Source organism: Brassica napus, chromosome C1, assembly GCF_020379485.1.
Source record: "Brassica napus cultivar Da-Ae chromosome C1, Da-Ae, whole genome shotgun sequence".
NCBI lineage: Eukaryota > Viridiplantae > Streptophyta > Magnoliopsida > Brassicales > Brassicaceae > Brassica > Brassica napus.
In genome coordinates this window covers 16,693,817-16,714,451 of record NC_063444.1, presented here as the reverse complement: position 1 = coordinate 16,714,451, position 20,635 = coordinate 16,693,817, and the positions used below count along the sequence as shown (strand labels likewise).

The 20,635-nt window shown below is 36.7% G+C and overlaps 4 protein-coding genes and 1 non-coding gene across 6 annotated transcripts; 2 read left to right on the top strand and 3 right to left on the bottom strand.

Annotated features, from left to right (window-relative positions):
* Nucleotides 1-343: 343 nt before the first annotated feature.
* On the bottom strand, nt 344-1,876 carry LOC111209775 (elastin-like). Its single transcript, XM_048745891.1, has one exon. The coding sequence runs from the start codon at nt 655-657 to the stop codon at nt 367-369; it is 291 nt and encodes a 96-aa protein (XP_048601848.1). The 5' UTR covers nt 658-1,876; the 3' UTR covers nt 344-366.
* Nucleotides 1,877-3,963: 2,087 nt separating this feature from the next.
* On the bottom strand, nt 3,964-4,590 carry LOC111209503. Its single transcript, XM_022709439.1, has 2 exons — nt 4,165-4,590; nt 3,964-4,014 (listed from the first exon to the last, which is right to left on the bottom strand). Exons 1-2 carry the CDS (start codon nt 4,588-4,590, stop codon nt 3,964-3,966), a joined length of 477 nt encoding a protein of 158 aa, XP_022565160.1.
* A 4,503-nt stretch (nt 4,591-9,093) lies between these two features.
* LOC125581012 lies at nt 9,094-9,200 on the top strand. Its single transcript, XR_007318723.1, has one exon. It is a non-coding gene; the product is annotated as a small nucleolar RNA R71 (small nucleolar RNA).
* Nucleotides 9,201-13,072: 3,872 nt separating this feature from the next.
* BNAC01G21310D lies at nt 13,073-16,044 on the bottom strand. Its single transcript, XM_013815901.2, has 9 exons — nt 15,772-16,044; nt 15,524-15,588; nt 15,383-15,444; nt 14,370-15,299; nt 14,198-14,276; nt 13,998-14,111; nt 13,784-13,900; nt 13,595-13,692; nt 13,073-13,431 (listed from the first exon to the last, which is right to left on the bottom strand). Exons 1-9 carry the CDS (start codon nt 15,914-15,916, stop codon nt 13,200-13,202), a joined length of 1,842 nt encoding a protein of 613 aa, XP_013671355.1. The 5' UTR covers nt 15,917-16,044; the 3' UTR covers nt 13,073-13,199.
* Nucleotides 16,045-18,303: 2,259 nt separating this feature from the next.
* Nucleotides 18,304-20,179, top strand: BNAC01G21300D. Of its 2 annotated transcripts, XM_013815900.3 has the most exons (5): nt 18,355-18,464; nt 18,559-18,608; nt 18,702-18,844; nt 19,221-19,331; nt 19,699-20,179. In XM_013815900.3, the coding sequence occupies exons 3-5, from the start codon at nt 18,728-18,730 to the stop codon at nt 19,939-19,941; spliced, it is 471 nt and encodes a 156-aa protein (XP_013671354.1). In that variant the 5' UTR covers nt 18,355-18,464; nt 18,559-18,608; nt 18,702-18,727; the 3' UTR covers nt 19,942-20,179. The 2 variants fall into 2 exon arrangements, with proteins under 2 accessions (XP_013671353.1, XP_013671354.1); XM_013815899.3 differs by lacking the exon at nt 18,559-18,608 and having other exon boundaries at nt 18,304-18,464.
* The last annotated feature ends 456 nt before the right edge of the window (nt 20,180-20,635 follow it).

Genomic DNA, 20,635 nt, shown 5'->3' with positions numbered 1-20,635 from the left:
TATCCATATTTTCATGTCTATTGATTATTCTATCTGTACCAACAAAGAGATTTCACTTTGGAATTTTCCTCTTTTATTTCATGTACGTGGAGGAAAATAAATCAGCATCTCATACTTATCCATCGACTGATATGTGTCATACAATATTTCCAACGGTCCAACAACTTAAAACAAATAATCCGTAAGTTATATATCACCAACAGCACAAAAGAACCTTTCACTTTTCTCTCCCACTCTTTTACAACTCACATATATATCACTTTACGTAAACGGTAAACCACACTATTCAACACACACAACCATGGCCTCTTCACAAGCCCTCTTTTTGCTGACATTGTCTATGGTTTTAATTTCTTTTTCATTAGCTCAGTCCCCCATGATGGCTCCTTCTGGCTCAATGTCCATGCCACCAATGCCTAGCGGCGGCTCTCCGATGCCAATGATGACTCCACCTCCTATGCCGATGATGACTCCACCTCCTATGCCTATGACTCCACCTCCTATGCCCATGGCTCCACCACCAATGCCCATGGCTCCATCACCTATGACGCCAATGAGTCCATCAACTACTCCTATGGGCCCAAGCCCCGCATCAGTCCCTGACATGGCTTCCCCACCGATGCCGGCAATGGAATCTGCTCCTTCTCCGGGACCCATGCCACCAACAATGGCCTCCCCGGATTCAGGAGCTTTCAATGTAAGAAACGACGTTGTAGCATTTTCTTTCGTTGTGGCAGCTCATTTGCTCCTCGTTTGAGATTATGTTGCATTGGTCAGCTTCGTTTTCTTGTAATTTACTTTTATTTTTTCGAGCCAATAGTTTTCATCGTTTTATCATGTTTGCCTTTCATATGTACGATTCAGACATCTGCTTGGTTAATAAATTTATCGTTGATGTATGTGATAAAAATTAATATTTCTATCCTATTAAGTGTCACTGACCAAGTTTGTCAATTCTTAGTCATAAGTCATAACTCATATCATATGACATAAACATTAACACAATATTAGCAATACATCTCTCGTTCTTAGTCGATGATATCAATGTGTATGATTATAATTTCACAAGTAGAAAGACAATAGAGAGATAAACGTTTATATATCTATTTTATACACTCGACGTAATTGTTTTAACGAAATATTAATATAAAAAAAAGTTTTTTTCCTTTCTAGAAATCAAAGAAAAAGCTAAAACTGCAAGCTGTGTCATGGGTAAGATTAGAATCGCATATCCGTAAAGAACAAGATGTCGTGATCTTGGATTTTTCTATAGAATCATTATTAATTTTATTATGTATCCATTACATTTATTTATTTATTTCATAGAAGGATCCATGTACACGATTTGAATTTTAAGAAAAATGTGAGAAAGTTCAAATTTAAAGGTTGAAAATGAGAATGGAAGAATATGATTTGGGTGGTGAATAATGGTAGGAAATATGGATAAGTCCTGTGACCCAAGAGGACAACAAAAAAGAAAGGGACGTGCACATGATTGCCCTTTCAAAAAAAGATACTTGTGTTTACCGGATACCGTTAATTGTCAAATTCACTTCAGTTTTTTTATCGTCAATCAAAATGCCATATATAATTAATAGAAAAAAGATATTGATTTGAAAAAAACAAAATAGCTAGAAAAAAAAGAACACGCCGTTAAAGCTGGTATTAGGATTTAGAATTTAAGGTTCATAGTGTTTAGAATTTAAGATTTTAGGATTTTTAGAGTTTAAGGTTTTAGGATTTTAACATCATTGGCAAATTACACGTACTGACAATAGAAAAACACAGCGCCGATTTGGGCAAGACCAATGAGCCCATGGTTCCAAAAATTTTGGAGGTTCTTGCATAAGTGTAAATCTCTAAATTTTGAAGAAAAAAAAATTTATAAAAGCTTTTAGAAAATATTTATGGCCTTCGGATTTTCAGATCCGGGGCTTGGAAAACATTACTAATTTACTAAACGTGAGACATTTTTGTTTATTACGGAAATAATATGTACATTTTTGTTTGACAGTACGAAGTTCTGTCCTTTTAGGTTAGTGCAGAGAAGAGCTGCTAAATTTTGTTCATAAGAGAACGGATACACAAATAGTAAATTACATGTTTTCTTGACATCGTATTATATTTTCTCAAGATTTATATGTTTAATGTGAATTAATGATTTATTCCTAATCATGATTACAAATGTTATATAGTGAGAAGAGGGTGTATTGATTTTTCCAATAAACATAGTGATATAAACTAAAAAACTACTTAACTATATCAAATTAAATTCATGAAAATAGAACTGTGAAGTTTCTGTGATGGTGGACACATCAGTACATGTTCTTCGAGACCAACTAAACGATGTTACTCTTTCATAGAGGCAACCAGGTAATAAACCAGTTGAAACAGAGAAAAGTTGCCAACTCTTGGAGTAAGTACAAACATTAGGGAATGGAGTATAAGGAGACGAGCGGTGCGATCCCCCAATCTAATCTCGTGTTTCCCCATTTGTTAACAAATAAGGGTCATATATTTTTAAATAAGTCTAAAATACCTTATGAGTATATTTTTAGAGATAAATTACAAAAAGTTACTTATAATACTATTTTAAAGAGAAAACACTCATTTAAATACTGAACTTTCACAAATTAGCCAAAATAAATACAGATTTTTCATTAATCCAAATACATCACATACTAATGTTGAGTTAGCCATAAGGATGCATGTTTAGTCAACTATTTTTGTCGTCAAATTTCCATTTACTGTTCACGGAGGCTTGTACGGTAACAACTTAAAAAAAATCCTCAAATCGACCCTTAGAACCCTAAGCCCCAATTCAATTTCACTCTTGTACTCTTCCTCTGCAACCCGATTTTGTATCTTTTTGTCTTCTCTGCGACTTTCATCTCTTCTTATTACAATCATGTGAAAGAGAAGAGTTTGATTCCGTTAGAAAAACGAGATTTTGGAAAGAGAGATTTGCCATCGAAATGTGTGTTGTGGGTAGAGGAATCATTGCTTGAAGAGATTGAAGATTCACTTCCAAAACTTGAAAACATTCAAATGTGATTTATAATATAAAAGGCTAGGTTGATTGCTTGAAGAAGGTGACTGATGACTTAATAGAAGATGTTATTTCGACAAAGTTCGAGATGAGGAAGTGGAAACTCATCACTGAGACATCTTGTGGACTCTCTTGGTTTATGTTGGTTTTAATCACAGTTGCCTATCTCATCTTTTAAGCTCTTGTATCTTTGTCTCAAGACTGTATTTGTTGTTGAATGATGCCTATTTGTTCTTAAACCACAAAGCATTAAACGTGGGAAAAGAAGAGAAACAAGTCGAGCTGTTCTTTTGTTATGTTAAAGTTTTGGTAAAAGTCTTTGAGTTTTCTTGTTGCAGTATAAGTCATAAAGTGTGGGCTATATATGGAGAGCACTCCTAAGCATAAAATAAAGCGATGGCATATACAAGATCGAGAGTGTTCTGTTTCCTCTATAAATATGTAGTGGCCAATGTTGTGTAATGTAAGCAAGTGAAAAACCAGTTTCTCCATCCACTTCACTCTAAGCTTTCAAAATTCCAAAAACGTATTTCTTATTCTTGAACACGAACACAAAACAGAGTAAATAAAGAAGTGATGATGATGGCCTGCAATTTCCTGCAGTTTACAACAATTGTTTCTATTAAGCTCTTGTATCTTTGACATTGTTCCTCTTATTTTCATTGTTTTTGTTTCACCAAAGACGCATTGGAAACTAACAAAAGCACGTTTGCATAAAACAAAGAGAAATCCAACAAAGTTTGAAACAAAAGCAAGGCGGTGATTCCAACAAAGTCTGAAACAAAAAAGCTAGGTGGAGATTCCAAGTCTGAAACATGCATTCTACGTGACTCAGTCCATAACAAAAAATAGCATCAACCACCGAAAACAATATCATAATAAATAACAAATCCATCCCACGACCATCATCGACCTTATGAGCCAACATGTGATTCACTTTGTGAAAAACCTTGTAATCCTCCTTCCTATATAGAACACATAACCTTGTGAGTTAATATCAAAATGATATAAAATATAGATATAAACAAAAGACATCAAAATCTTACATAATCTTTTTTTGGCCGGCCTCTTGGACGTTTAGGTTCAGGTTGAACCATTGGTTTTGAACAGCTCACCTTGGTATGTCCTTCTTCTCTACAATTAGAGCATGTCATGACACGCTTCGCTCGGTTTAGCTTGGTTTTACTAGAGGAAGAAGATGCTTCATTTGCACTTTTTCGCCTTGCATATGTACTTGGTCTTCCTCTATTACCTAGCCTATGTGGTGGAGGCAAGACCGGCAACCTGTTCAGCATAGGCCACAGTTTCATCCCTTCCACTGGCCTAATACTACACTCATAAGTTTTCCTCCATCTTATGGTTGTGTAATAATCAGAAACATAGTCATCTACTTTATGCTTCTTTGCAAGTATCACACAAGCAGCATGGTTACAAGGGATTCCATTCAGTTGCCACATCCCACAACCACATGATTTCGAACCCATATCAACGCTATACGAACAGTTGTGATAGTCAATTTCGTAGACATCACCTGTAGCCATGTATCTAATACAATCTTGAGTCTTCTCTATAGCATTTTCTATTGCAACATTGCTCTTTTTGTGAATCTAGTCTTCAACCTATTAGCAATGATGGATCTTTTTGCTGTACGTACCATACATTGGCGCCTTATATCCTCTAGCATTTCAAGTAGTGGTTTTCTCCTAGCCTCACGTATGGTTTTGTTAAAAGATTCATTAAGGTTGTTCAAATTATCATTACAACATGAACCAACCTTGAAATAAGCTCGAGACCATGTATGCGGACTGGTAGCTTGTAGAGTTTGATGCGCCAGTTGATTGTAGCTCTTCAGTTCATTCATATGCTCTCTAAAGTCTCCTAAGGTGTAGCTGCGGGATATTTTCCAGAATAGTTTCTCTAGCTGTGGGTCGTGGCTGTCCCTCTTCCAGTTTCCTAGGATGTGTCTTGCACACATGCGATGTTCTGCGTTAGGAAGTATAAGTTGAACAGCTTTCACCAAACCCTTCAAAACAACACAACACAAAAGACCATGTGAGGTACGAGTTTACCAAATCAAACAAAGAAGACTAAGATCTTTACCTTTTGCTTATCAGATATGAATGTGAAGTTGCTCCCATCACCGAGTTCTAAATCCACTTTCAAGTGATTCACAAACCACGCCCAGTTAATGTCATTTTCAATCTCCACAACTGCCCAAGCAATAGGTACAATTCTGTTATCTCCATCTCTTCCAACTGCAGCGATCAATTGGCCTTTCACATCCCATTTCAGAAATGCACCATCCAGTCCTATAATCGGTCTACAAGTCGACTTCCAAGCTGCACGTTGTGCTTCAAAACAAATGTAGATGCGATCAAACCTTTGCTTACTTCTTGGTGTTGGTCCGGGAATGGTCATTATCTCTGTTATAGTGCCCGGATTAGTCTTACGAAGCTCTGCTTCATAATCCCAAATTTTGGAAAAGTGTGTTTCATGGCCTGCTCTCCTTTCCCTTGTGATTTTAGTTTTAACTTTTCGACATTGCTCTTCAGTAACAGTCAAGTTGTAGGTTCTCTTGATCTTTTCACAAATTTCCTTAGCTGTGAGCTTAGGATTCAACCTTAACCTTTCCGTAAACAGCAGCACAATTGATGAAGTTTTCAACATCTTCGAGGAACCGGAACGTACACAAGCATGTTCATTTACATAAACCTTTATTTGCAGTTTATGTTTCCTCCTCTCAGACGAGCAATACACTCTCCAAGGGCAATCATACTCAGTGTCAGAACAAACAGCACCAAGCTTCATTTGTGTTGATATGTAGAGCTTGATATCATATCTTGTTTTCAGAGAATACCTAAGAAGAGCTTGTTTGAACTCAGATGCAGATGAAAACTGTCTTTCCCAAGAATAAAACCTCATCAGCTGATGCTGCATCCTCACGAGCTTCCCGTCGCCCATCTTCTTCCTCATCATCAGATGATATAGGATCAGGTATATTAACCTCTGTCCAGCAATCCTCTTCTCCACTGTCATCGTTATCTTCTCCATCATTCCTTGCAACATCTCCAAAGTGTGATGATAAAACCTCACAAACTTCTTCATCAATTCTTACATCTTCTTCTTCCTCATTCCTTTCTTCTTCTTCTTCAACCTCGTTCGTTTCTTCTTCGAGTTCATCAGCAGGATCATCAGCAATGGCCTCACAATCATCACCAGGTATGAGTTCACGGTCATCTCCGTCAATTGCACTCGGCCCTGTTTCATCACCTTCAAAAACCAGTGCTGTTTCACGTTCTCTAGCTCTGCGTCGACGTAAAGGAAACTTTCGGGGTCTCATCATATAAAGAAAAAAATAATTTTGGTTTTACATTCAAGGAGAAGATGAAATCGAGTTCGTAAAGAAGAAACGAATTGGCCTCGACGTTAGGTTCTAAGGAGGTGGTATTGAATTTAGGAATTTGAAAGAATTCACGAGTAATAACTTTTGCAAGTATTTTAAATGATTTTATGAGATTTTAATGCAATTGTCTAATTCTTAGGTTTACCTTTTGCCATAGAATTTATGTGAATGTAAATTAATTTGATGGAATTCAAATGTTAATATTAACGCTATGAATGATAACGAAAAAATACACAACTAGTAGTTAACTCTTGGAAATTTTTTTACCAAAATAAAACACTTGGGAAAATTTTACTTTTTGTAGATAAATTTTTTTTACTAAAGGAATCTTTTTGGGTGAACAAGCCCTGGGCATTCGGGTTGAGTGATGTTAAGAGTTTTCAAGGTTCCTAATCAAATGTTGTAGTATAAAAGATTGTCGAACCAATCCTAGGTGTTTCTAAAGCAAAGAGAATGCAAGTTCATGTTTAAATTAAGTGCAATCCGGTTTTAAAGATGGTATGAACTAATGACTAATAAGCTAATGCAATAAAGTAAAGATTTTTCTTTCTCAATATGAAGCAAGAGGACTCATGGGGCTAGGCATTTGATCTTGGGTGATGTAGATCCAATCTAGAGGTAGCAAGCTATCAATCAAACACTTTCCTTATGCATATACACTAAGCTAAACAAGCTCTATCTCTAGATGAATGTTCTTTTGGTAAAGCAACTCAAGCATCTAATCTCTTAGGTTGAATGTTACTAAAGCAGACATGGATAACAAGTCTAATAGCAATCTTAACTCTTTTAGCAACTAATCTCTTAGGTAAAGCAAGCTAAAAGCATTGAAGAGCTGGTTAAGGCATTTCATCATACACCTTGTGGGGAGAAAATGCCTAGAGATCTATTTTAGTATGATCAAGACTAAAATAGCATTGAGAACCCTCAACAAGCATGGAAACAAGTAGATCTAACACTAAACACCCTAGATCTTCTCTAATCACCCTTAATCACCCTAGCCCATGAATCCAAGATTAGTCTACTCACTAATAGGCATGAAGAACCCCAAAACCATGGATGATTCAAGGTTAAACATGATTAGAGAGCAAGATAATCAAGCAAAGATAAGAAATTATGATCAAGATTAGATATTTTTCCCAAAAGTGGCTTTTGATTAGATAGAAAACAAGATAAGTCATAATTTTAGGTTTAGAGAGTATTTATAGGACTCCTAAAAACCTAGTGAGCCTCAAAAACAAGTATGAGAAGGTCTAGCAAAACATGAAAAATCGACCAAATATAGATCTTGCGCGCGGGTTCTTGACCCCGCTCCAGTGGGTCGCTCCAGCTTCACAGCAGGTTCGCCACCTCGCTCTGGGATGTCGCTATGGCTCCCTTCGCACTTCATGGATTTGGCGCGCGATGTACCCACCTCGCTCCGTCTTGGTCGTTCCGGTTCTCGAAAGTTGTCAACGGGATGTTGGACCCAGAGGGGGTACTCTACGTCGCTCCACAAGGTCGCTCCAGGTCACAGCGGCTACTTGACCCCGCTGCGCTCGCCCGCTCCAGATCATGCTCGTATCGCGACGAAATGCCGAGCGGGTTGATGATGTCGCTGCGAGAGGTCTCTCCAGGTTAGCGCGGGTTGCTCACCTCGTTCCAGTAGGTCGCTCCAGCTCCTCTACTCGCCCAATGATCATTTTCTACTTCTTTTTGAATCACAATGCTCCCAAACATCTCCAATCACTCCATAGCACTCTCCAACACCTAATAAAGACAATGCATGCAATATGGACTCTAAAGATGTCTGATTCATAATCTATATGATCAGAATGTACAAGATATGAAGGCTAAAAACATGTAAATATGCAAGGCATAGAAGCAAGACTCCTTGGTGTTCTTTTCTGGTTTCCCTGGTAGAGACCCCATTGGCTGCTTGGAGGATGAAGGCATAGAAGCAACTTGACTCTCCAAAGCCTTGAGATGAGAGGCAAGTTGCATGTACTTGTTGTTGAGGTGAGAATAGTTCCCATCAATCTTTGCATGGATGTTCTTGAACTCATAAATCATGGTCTTCTCATTTATGGCCTGAAATTCCAAGAGTTGCTTGAACATAGAATCCACACTTGAATCTGGAGCTTGAGCTTTAGAAGAGCTTCCTTGAGTCTGAGGAGACTGGTTGGCTTGAGGATAGTTCTGCTTGGCTTGGTAACCTCCTTGTTGATTGTTGTAGTAAGGCCTTTGCTGATAGTTGTTTTGGTACTGAAAATTGGGCTCTTTCCTGTACCATGTGCCATTAGCATTGATGAAGCACAACTCCTCTTGGCCTTCTAAATCATCAACCTCATTGACCTTAGGAGGAACCTCTTGACTAGGACCACCCACAAAGTTCATCTGCTCCTGTTTAGCTTGGTTGGAAAGAAGCAAATCCATCTTGTCTTGTAAGGACTTGATCTCTTTCTTTGTCTGCTGATCATCACTTCTGTTGACCCTATCATGCTCCTCACTGTAGACTGAGTCACTCTTGGCCATGTTCTCTACCAGTTCCTCTGCCTCTTCCTCAGTTCTTCCCAAAAAGAAACCATTGCTGGCAGTATCAAGCATGTTTCTGCACTGTGGTAGAGCTCCTCTATAGAAGGTCCTAAGCAAACTCTCCTTGGTGAAGCCATGATGTGGGCATTGAGACCAATAGCTTTTGAACCTCTCCCATGCTTCACTAAATCCCTCTAGGTGCTTCTGCTGAAAGCTAGAGATCTCATTCCTGATCTTAGTTGTCCTCGAGGTAGAGAAGAACTTCTCTAGGAATTCCCTCTTGCACACATTCCAAGTTATGATAGAGTCACTTGGAAGAGCCTTCTCCTATTGATGTGCTTTGTCTCCCAAAGAAAAAGGGAACAACTTCAACTTGAAAGCATCTTCAGAAACACCATTTGTTTTGGACAAGCCACAATATTTATCAAACTTGTACAAGTGATCAAAAGGGTCTTCAGCAGCAAGGCCATGATACTTGTTGTTCTCTATGGTGTTGAGCAGCCCTGACTTGATCTCAAAGTTGTTGTTCTCCACAGCTGGTGCTCTGATTCCCAACCAATGACCATGAATGTGAGGTTGATAATAGTCTCCAATGGCTCTAGCTTGGCGCTATGGATGTTGTGGCCTAAGGTTTGCAGCTCCTTGGGCCACTCCATCATGAGGCTGATTCTGATTGTGTTCCATTTCAAACCCCAATCTCTGAAAGTGAGCCTGTTGCTCTTCTTCTCTTCACTTTCTTGCTACCTCCATCTCAAGTTTAACTATGTCTTCAACTCTTGGAACTAAGCTTGATGAACCTCTGCTCCTAAAGTTCATACACCTGAAATGCAAAGGGAGAGGAAGAAGGAAAAACAATAACAAAATGAAAGAAAAATGACTTAGTCTCAAGCAAGTGACTAAATCCCAATGTCACAATCAACCTAGAACTTGACAACGGCGCCAATTTGATGTTAGGAGTTTTCAAGGCTCCTAATCAAATGTTGTAGTATAAAAGATTGTCGAACTAATCCTAGGTGATTCTAAAGCAAAGGGAATGCAAGTTCACGTTTAAGCTAAGTGCAATCCGGTTTTAAAGATGGTATAAACTAAGAACTAATAAGTTAATGCAATAAAGTAATGATCTTTCTTTCTCAATATGAAGCAAGAGGACTCATGGGGCTAGACATTTGATCTTGGGTGATGCAGATCCAATCTAGAGGTGGCAAGCTATCAATCAAACATTTTCCTTATGCCTAGACACTAAGCTAAACAAGCTCTATCTCTAGATGAATGTTCTTTTGGTAAAGCAACTCAAGCATCTAATCTCTTAGGTTGAATGTTAGTAAAGCAAACATGGATAACAAGTCTAATAGCAATCTTAACTCCTTTAGCAACTAATCTCTTAGGTAAAGCAAGCTAAAAGCATTGAAGAGTTGGTTAAGGCATTTCATCATATACCTTGTGGGCAGAAAATGCCTAGAGATCTATTTTAGTATGATCAAGACTAAAATAGCATTGAGAACCCTCAACAAGCATGGAAACAAGTAGATCTAACACTAAACACCCTAGATCTTCTCTAATCACCCTTAATCACCCTAGCCCATGAATCCAAAATTAGTCTACTCACTAATAGACATTAATAACCCCAAAACCATGGATGATTCAAGGTTAAACATGATTAGAGAGCAAAATAATCAAGCAAAGATAAGAAATTATGATCAAAATTAGATCTTTTTCCCAAAAGTGGCTTTTGATTAGATAGAAAACAAGATAAGTCATAATTTTAGGTTTAGAGAGTATTTATAGGACTCCTAAAAACCTAGTGAGCCTCAAAAACAAGTCTCAGAAGGTCCAGAAAAACATGAAAAATTGACCAAATAAGATCTTGCGCGCGGATTCGTGACCCCGCTCCAGTGGGTCGCTCCAGCTTCACAGCAGGTTCGCCACCTCGCTCTGGGATGTCGCTATGGCTCCCTTCGCACTTCATGGATTTGGCGCGCGATGTACCCAACTCGCTCCGTCTTGGTCGTTCCGGTTCTCGAAAGTTGTCGACGGGATGTTGGGCCCAGAGCGGGTACGCTACGTCGCTCCACAAGGTCGCTCCAGGTCACAACGGCTACCTGACCCTGCTGCGCTCGCCCGCTCCAGATCATGCTCGTATCGCGACGAAATGCCGAGCGGGTTGATGATGTCGCTGCGAGAGGTCGTTCCAGGTTAGAGCGGGTTGCTCACCCCGTTCCAGTAGGTCGTTCCAGCTCCTCTACTCGCCCAATGATCATTTTCTACTTCTTTTTGAATCACAATGCTCCCAAACATCTCCAATCACTCCATAGCACTCTCCAACACCTAATAAAGACAATGCATGCAATATGGACTCTAAAGATGCCTAATTCCTAATCTATATGATCATAATGTACAAGATATGAAGGCTAAAAACATGTAAATATGCAAGATATCATTGAGTGGAACTAACGACATTTTATTTTATATCAAAGTGTTGAAACTTGTTTTTTTCGAATATTCGGGTACCGTTCGGTTCTCGGTTCGGTTCTGTTTCCGATTCGGTTATTCAGATATAGAAATGTAGAAACCATTCAGGTATTTGAGGCAGTCCAGTTTTGGTTTCGAGTAATTTGGTTTGGTTCTAGTTCAGTTTTTCGGTTCCGGTTTTGGAAGAGGAGAGACGTGGAATTGGGCTGGTGTAGGTGATATGTCTTCTAAAGACATAGTGGGTTACCGTGGGGTCAAGTTGGTTCTAAAAATAACAAATCCCTTCATAAAAGCAAGGAATTGATCCTTTGCATTTTACACTATATTTTCCATTAAATTCCTTTCAAATAACATTCCTATTAAATCTACCAAATATTGAATAACACTAGAATTTAAATGAATTGGTAAAATACACAATTGAATAACACAAGAATTTGAAAGAATTGATAAAATAACACTATAATTTAATGGAAACCATAATTCCTTCAAAATCTATCAAAATTTTAAATCCAATACCCCACCTAAGAGTTTCAATTTAGTGATTTTGTAAGATTCTGTTCTATTTTTAAAACGACGACGTAAGAATCGCTGTGAACAGTAGACGGAAATTTAACGACAAAAACAGTTGACCGAAAGTATATCTTATATGGCTAGGTCAAAAGAAGTTTGTGATTTATTTGGATTAAAGGAAAGTTTGTATTTTTTTTTGGCCAATATGTGAAAGTTTGATATTTAAATGACCATTTTCTCCTATTTTAAAGGCATGAGTATTGATAGGGTCCCAACTCCAAGGTTATTACAGAAAGAATAAGAGTCATAAAAGGATGCAAGGGAGGTCACTTCAGTTGCCACAGTAGAATCTCTCGAGCTCTTATCTGAGACAATCTCCAATGTATTCTCCTATTTCTATCTCTAAAATAGAGTAACTCTAAAATATAGATGTGTTTCTCTCCAATGTATTCCTCTATTTTTGTCTCTAAAAATGAATCTTCTCAAAAGATTCTATATTTTTTTTACAACAAGTATCTTTTATTTATGAAAGTTGAAAATCAACCCTATTTAGTTTTAATTTTTATAAAATTTTCATATAATTATAACTTTGTTTAAATTAAAGTTTCATTATAAGATTGTTTGGTAAATAAAAAGTGTGATTTTATTTTTATAAAAACTGTATTTTTCTATAAAAATAATTGTTTTTGTTATAGTTATAAAAGTTTAAAAGTTGAAGGACTGTTTTGAAAATAAAAAAAAACATACCTCTGAAATAGAGATTGCTATTTTTTCCTCTATTTATAGCAGCCGGAGGTGAATATAGCAATGGGTTGGAGATGCTCTAAAACCATCTCCAACCCACTTCTATTTCATTCTCTATATTTTCCTCTAAAATAGAGAATCTCTATTATAGAGGTAGATTTGCTCCAATGTATGCATAATAGAGTTCATCTATTTATAGATGAAAAAATATAAAGATGTGTTATTTTCATCGTAAAAAATAACATTTCTCTATATTTTCCTCTAAAATAGAAAAACTCTATTATAGAGTTATACATTGGAGCAAATCCACTTCTATAATAGAGATCTCTGTTTTAGAGGAGATGTATACATTAGAGATGTTCTAACCTCTATAATACCAACAATGATGATTTTCAATGGATCAATTGTAAAAATGAGCAAGTGTTTTATACACACTAAAACAATCTCACTTCTCTTACTTCTCAAAAGATCAATCCAAATTACAAGACTCTCGTGTGAATTAAACCGAAGATTTTAGACATGTGATGCCACTCTCTTTGTACAGCTCTTAGGTACATGAATGCTATGGAAGTTTGGACCCATTGGGACAGTTGCATGTCTTTTCTCCCCTGAAGCAACAGCACAAACAGAAGGTTTGTTGTTGATGATTGCAGCTTCCTTAGATTCTCCGTTCATCAGCGAGGTTTCCTCCATGGTTACGACTCTCTTACTTGCCGCCACTTGCTTCTTTGTACCTGATGCAACCCTGAGGAAATGCACACTATTGTAAGTTACATGCTAAGTAAAAGCAACTGTTCTTGACAAGTCAGAACATCCAACAACCCTTATTAGTCAAAGTCAGAACATGTTTGAGCAGTCTTCTCAAGTGAGAGACTGCACTCTCTTTTATGATAAAGCAGATTCTCTACCTCTTGGAATTCACCATATCTCCAGAGGCATCGTCTCTAACAAGTGTTGTGGATGTTCCTCTAGAAGCTTTTACCCTGGAAGTTGTGTTCTTCTCCAGCTGCAATTGAAATTCGTATGTCATAAAAAGGACCAAAACAAAAAAGTAGACATAGATATGCTTTGATTTTAATGTTTCAGAAAGAACTTACTCTAACTGTCTGATGTTTTTCAGCATGAACACCAAGAATGTTTGTAGTTTCTTCTTCCTTGGCAAGAGCACACTGTGGTTTCTTCTCTGCGTTTGCTTCCTTGAGGATTCTTCTTTCCTGTAATCATGTAAATATTCTTCCATCAGAAACCAAAAACCAAGCAGAGTTGCATACTAGAGAATAAATCTCTTTGGTTGGTTGTATTGCATCATACATCAGTTCTTAGTCGGAAAGGCTTTGGATTGGTGAGCTTAGGTTTTGTATACTTCACAGTAGGATTTGCCGAAACAGTCTTGCCATTGAAACACTTATCTGCTATTGTCATCGCCTGGTTCAGTAGAAAGTACATTAGCAACACATAATATAAACATGAGAAGATCTCATCAGAAAAGTATACAGAATAAACTTATATACCTTTGGAGTGGTTTTGCAAGTTTCTTTCCTGCCAAAGACTTTCTTTTTCACCATAGGGCTGGGGGGATGGTCAACTTTCCTGCAAGATTCAGACAAAACAAGTATATATCTGGTGAGGTTTTCTGTGCAGATAGGATCCAAAGTAAACCAAATCAACAGCAATTTACAAAACCTGTTATTGTCCAAGGCTGAAGCATTTTCCTTGTCATCATTTTCTGCATCATTAGTAACATTTTCTTTGTCTCCACCCTCCAATGCTAATGCATTTTCCTTGTCTTCAGTCTCAGTAGTCTCACATTGCTTTGCTTTATCTAGTTTACTCTCCTTTGATACACAAGTATCTCCTCTATCAGCATTCTCTTTGTCATCACAGTCCAAAGCTAATGCATTTTCCGCTGCATTCTCTTCTGATTTGTTTTCCACCAAGAATTGATTCTCATGTTCCTTGCCCTTAGCTTCATGAGCCTTGGAAGGATCAGAGGAAACCACAGGCTCCTTCTTTTCCTTGACCCTCTTTTTCAAAGTACTAGAACCTTTGGCCTTTTCACCAATCTGTTTCTTCTGTGACAGAACTGAATCAAACACTCGGCTCTTCACCTCTCGTGTCCTTAGTGGTTTCTTAGATGGAGTTGTTGAAGCCTCAACCTTATTATTAACCCCCAAACCCTTTCTTTTGCTTTCAACATCAAGCTTCCTGATCCCTCGACACAGCTTCTTCACCGAGGAGCTAAGCTCCACAGATCTCTTCAGTTTCACCAGCTTCTTTGGAGAACCAAAGACCAAAGCCTTTGCAACAACTCTGCTTTCAGTGGCTCTAGTTGCTGCTGCAGTTCTCGGATGCTGCACACTCCTGAAACCTGCTGGACTCTGCATTTTTTGCTTCTTCTTTCGCTCAGTTAATGCCTTGTGAGGAACTGATGACAACATAGTTCCTTTTACTGCTTTTGCCTTTGGAGTTGCATTCTTGCTTGTGGGGATAGCTTTGACTTCTTTTGACCTCAAGTTATTAGCCTTGTGAGGAATAGATGAGATCATAGCCAATCTAGAAACACGAGATCTCGAAGGCTTTGCAGGAACCGTGTTGGGACATTTAGGTTCAACACTGTAGTAACAAGAAGCATGTAGAGTAATGTTTAAAACACACATCATCACAGTGAAGTTCTTCTCTAAGTTAAATTCATATACCTGAAATCTTTTCTGTAAAGAGCTTTACGAAGACGAACACTTGGACTCCTAGCAGCCATCACCTAAGTAAATGTTTGATTAAACATCAAAGTCACGAATCTAATCAGATAAAAAAAAAATGTTTGAGCTTTTTTGACTCACCCGAAGAACGAAGTTTTTGTAGATTGCTTCTGAATCCATGAACTCTTCATGCTTCTGGTCACATCCTAAGTACACATTATCACCAGGGAAAGTCAAAACGTATCAAAAAATCACAAGCTTCTTGTTCATCACTAAAACCCCTAATATAGCAACTTTCAGATCGATCAAACTTCACTGTGTTGTTTCTCAGATCTGTGTGGCATTTACAAAAGGAAAAGCTAATGTAAGAGGGTGAAGAAGATTCTTACCAACTCTGGAACAGAACCAGTAGCGGTCGTCTCCTTCTGGGCGATGATCTGGTGCGGTGAGATCTACAAACTTGGGTGCTTCTATGTTCTCGTAGAAGTCTTCTTCGTTGAACTCCTCCACTATCATGTGCTCAAACTCCTCCATTAGCGCTAATTCTATCAGAAAGTAGAGATTTTTCACAGAGGTAGAGAGATTAAAGGAACAGAGTGAGAGAGAGTAAAGTGTGTAATTTGGTGCGTTGGTCTACAGCTCAGACAAGAAGATGAAGAAGGATCCTTTATCATAAAACTAGCCGTTATGAGGGTTTCTTGTAATAATGGTCTCTTTCGAGGGGTACTTTCGTCAACTGCAGTGTTTTTAATTCACTGAAGCTTCAAACGCATCTTCTCACACAAGACTCTTCAGCTTTAGGCAACTAGTAGCCGTTCGCTGAGTGAAAGAAGCCAAATAAATATTAGGGGTTTTCCGGAGAAAATGGCGTTTTCATACTTCCATTGTTATTTTTTTTTTGAAACTTTGATATTCATACTTCCATTGTTGCAATCAATATGTTCAGTTTATTTCATCTACTTCCAAAATTAGTTTCTACATTCCATACCATTATCTTCCCTTACAAATTTGATCCAATTTCTACATTGACCGCTGACCAAAACATATGACATATCATCGTTTATGTCTTGCTCTATGTTACATGGAAACGGAAGCGGATACATGAAAGTGGAAACTTATGGAAAGGCAGAAGCGAAATTTTTTAAAAAATTAGGAAGCGGATACTTGTATGAAGCATATATCCATAAATATATTTGTATATATATATATTAAAATATAAGAAAATTTTATAAAATCTAGGACTAAAAATTATATGATTAAAATTTAAAATAAATCATTTATTCATTTATAATAATTTTGAAATGATTTCATATTAAAACTGTGAAAATACACATAAAATAAGTTTAAATAAATTATTATATTAATTATTTATAGTACTTCATTAATGATTGACAAACTATATTTGAATATATGCTATATCTTTAATAAAAAACTTAATACATAAAGAAAGTTTATAATATTAGTTTAAATATTTGTATATTTCTAGTCTCTCTATTTCATTACTATTAAATTTTGGATTTTATATAAATTAAAAAAAAAGAAATTTTATGTTTATCTTTTTCATGGTACTACTTTTCATCTTTACCACCACTAAAGGGACATTTTCAAAAATATCTTATTCATTAAGTGAAAAAGACTCTTATACCCTTGTTATCTATATATATATAATAAATTATTATTTAAATAAATTTAAAAAAAATTGTTTTTTTTATGTTTTCGAATTATACTTTTTCAAATTCGAACTTTTTTATATAATTTTTTTATTTTCTTTTTCGAATTTTTTTTTTCAATTTTTTTTTTGAAAATCGAAAATTATGTTTGAAACTATTTTTAATTTTTTTATATATTTTTGAAGTATTTATTTATATACTCCCTCTGGATACAAATATATGATGTTTAAAGTTGTGCACATATATTAAGAGAAATTAAATACTTACTTTTGTCAAACACTTTTTGGTTTTACTTTTAGTTAATTTAAAGTTTTATTTGATTCCCGATAAAATTCAACCAATTATATTTTTACATTTTGATTTATATTTTATTTTAAAAGTAAAATGCATTAATTAAAATTAGAACATCATACATTTGTATACAAGGAAAAAAACTAGAACATCATATATTCATATCCGGAGGGAGTATTTATTAGAATCTTAAATTTCACATTCCAAAAACCCTACCCCACCCCCTCAACTCTAAGCTCTAAGTCTAGATTAGTTAATAGTAGGAGTATAAGTGTCAAGTTGTTCAAGTGAGGGTAAAAGTGATAACTGTAAACATGAAAAGTGGTACTATGAATGTGATATTTGTTGCAATTTCCCAATTAAAAACTATGATTTTATATTTTTATTGATTTATATCATTGTGTCTTAAAAAGCGAAATTGTGACTCCAAAACGGAATCATAAGCTTCCAAAGTGTTTTTAAAGATAATATTTTAAAAGTGTTTTGGAAACAAGATTCTGCGAGCTTCCACGAGATTCTGATTCCGGTTAGCGGACGTCCGAAGAAGGTTCGATGCAACCTAGGTCTTGCTTATCTATGTCTATTTTGTAAATAATCTTTTTGTTAACTTATTTTACAACTAAATGTCATTGTTTCTAACAACGACATATCAAAATGTATGTGATGTTAGTATTCTTGGAGTCCTAAAATATAAAACCATGAATACAATAAGGCTGACTTTTTTCTCTTAGTTTATTGTAGTGATATTATTTGTTAAATTCTAGGTTCATGAAATTCGGGGAAATACACTAAAACAAAACTGTTTGACAGTATAAAAATGTAAAATGTTGGAAGAAACATGAATTATTTTGGAGTACCTGAAACTGTATTTGGTATTAAATAATTTGAAAACATAAATTTGGCGGAATGTTTAGGATTGGCCAAGCCCGCGAAAAATAAAAAGGGCCCATTTGGAGCCCACTATGGACGAGATAGATGGAAGTAATGGTTACAATCTTTTGGTAAGTGAGTCAAGCGAGAGAGAGAGATCGGAAACGGTATTATCTCGCCGCCGGTGCCGGAGTCCACCGTCGATTGTAGTAACCGGAGTTTCTCAATCGATAATTTATCACCTAAACGGGGTTAGTTGTATAAACTCTCACTTGTGTATTTTCTGCGAGTTTTCCCTCATTTTCGTAGTCATGGATGCGAATGATTCCATCGTTTGATCTCCAGATCTGTGTTTTGATCGATTTTGACTTAAACTGATGCGCGACGAACAATAGGTGTTCAATTTATCAGCCAAGTCCACGTTTAGCTGTTGTAAAGCATCTTTTGGCTGTGTGATAGATAATGCTGGAAAATTTGAATATTTGCAGAATCCATTTGACTGTTTATTAGAAAGATGAAGAAGCTGCTGGAGTTTGGGAGAAAAGCAATGTTCTATGTCAGAGTACTCTCTGGGTATGAAGAAAGGCGAGTCCGTAATTACAGGTTGCAACTCGAGAAGCGTATTCAGCAGGTTTCTCTTCTTCTTTTCTTTTTGTTCCTCATCACGCTGCCTCTATCTATTGTGTCCTTACAATGAATTGGTTGGTATCATAAGATGATATAACCCTGGGTGTTGATGAGTGCCTTGTTTCATGTATGTATGCAGGATCTCTACTTCACTATGTACTTCTCTGTTTATGATTGATTTGATAGCATCTGTAAATACTAAATTTCGTTTCCTTTTAAACTACAGTTGAAGAAATCAAATCTTCCTTGCATTGGACTTTTCCTAATAGTATAGACTTTTGGTGTTTTATATGTTCAACACTACTTATGCCTTCTAGCAAGGATTGGTCATGGTTGCTCTATTCATCTCATTCAAATGATTGTAAACTTTGCTCTTGCAGGCCCAACAAAGGAAAGCCGAAATTAACAGACTCCCAGAGAAGATTGTACTATCTGAAGTACGCCGTATGGTTGAACAAATGCAGAACTTGAATAAACAGATTGAGAATACGGTTAGTCTCTTTTTCTTCACTCTCACTCCAGAATTTTCTAGTGATTTTATTTGACTCCCATTTGAGTTTATCGTTTGCCTGGCATAGACAATGTGTCTACTACATTAAGTGCGGTACAAAATGTTTGAGATATTGTGTGTGCCCTTCAAATGCTTTTGGTCCCGTAACTTTCAAAGAAGGGAAAACACTTTTTAGTTTCTTGGTGTTTACGATTCTTAAAAGCATTATTGAGTTTTGGAAGGAAAAAGCGAAAGCAGTCTCCAGAGTCTTTCTTAAATCACAAAGCTTTTTGGTCTGCTTTCGTCAGTGTCAAGTTTTAGAAAAGCTTTCATGTCTTAAATTTATTTCTCGTCTTTTACCAATACAGGAGGCTCAGATTGAAGACTACTTTAAACCGATAGACAAGCAAGCTGGTACCATAATGGAGGTTCAGCTAGAATCAGAGAAGAAAACAATGGGGACAATGATGAACGCAACACAAGAGGAAACCATAAGAAAAATTGAAGAAGCTGAGAGGCTCGCTGGGGCAAATGCAACTGTAGAGACAAACATGGGAGAGAAAATCCAAGATTCAGAATCCTCTGCCAATGAGAAAGCTCAAACGAAGTAAAAGACTGTTCTTGTATTCATGTTGTTGACAACAGGATAGATTCAGAGTCCTCTGAACATGTCCAATGTTTCAGATTCTCTGTTGGATTTTAATAAATATGATCGACTGAATAGAAGAATCAAGACCGAGATTGTGGTCTGTTTAGCGTGCAAGAGAAACTTGTAAGCTGGCTCTGGTTGAACCAACCCACACCGACCTCTTTTTGTCGATATAGTTTATGCACCATCATGTCAAAACATATCTGGTTGAACCAACCCACACCGACCTTTTGACTTTTTTTTTCTTCTGTTTTAACATAAGAAAAGAAAATGGTGGAGGTTCTCCTTTCTTATCACTTGCTTTGGGTGTGAGAAACTCACTCATCTGATTGTGAACTTCATATTTCACAACAAGTCGCATTCTCTTGGAGTCTTCCCAAAGAAGGCCTCCCCATTCTCTAGCAAAGTCCCTAGCTCCTTCAAACACATCCTTCCAACATGATCTTACACAGTTTCCAGGTACTGAGATTTACTATAATGGCTCTGCGATCAGAGAATATGTATATAGAAAAAGAGGAACCAGGTTTCACTTTTTGAAGGAAATTCATCATAGAAGTGAGCCTGTGTCATCTCAATGCTTTATGTGATTGTCTTTGATAAAAAAAAAAAAAAAAAAAGACAATCACATAAAGCATAACGAGAAATACTCGATTTTG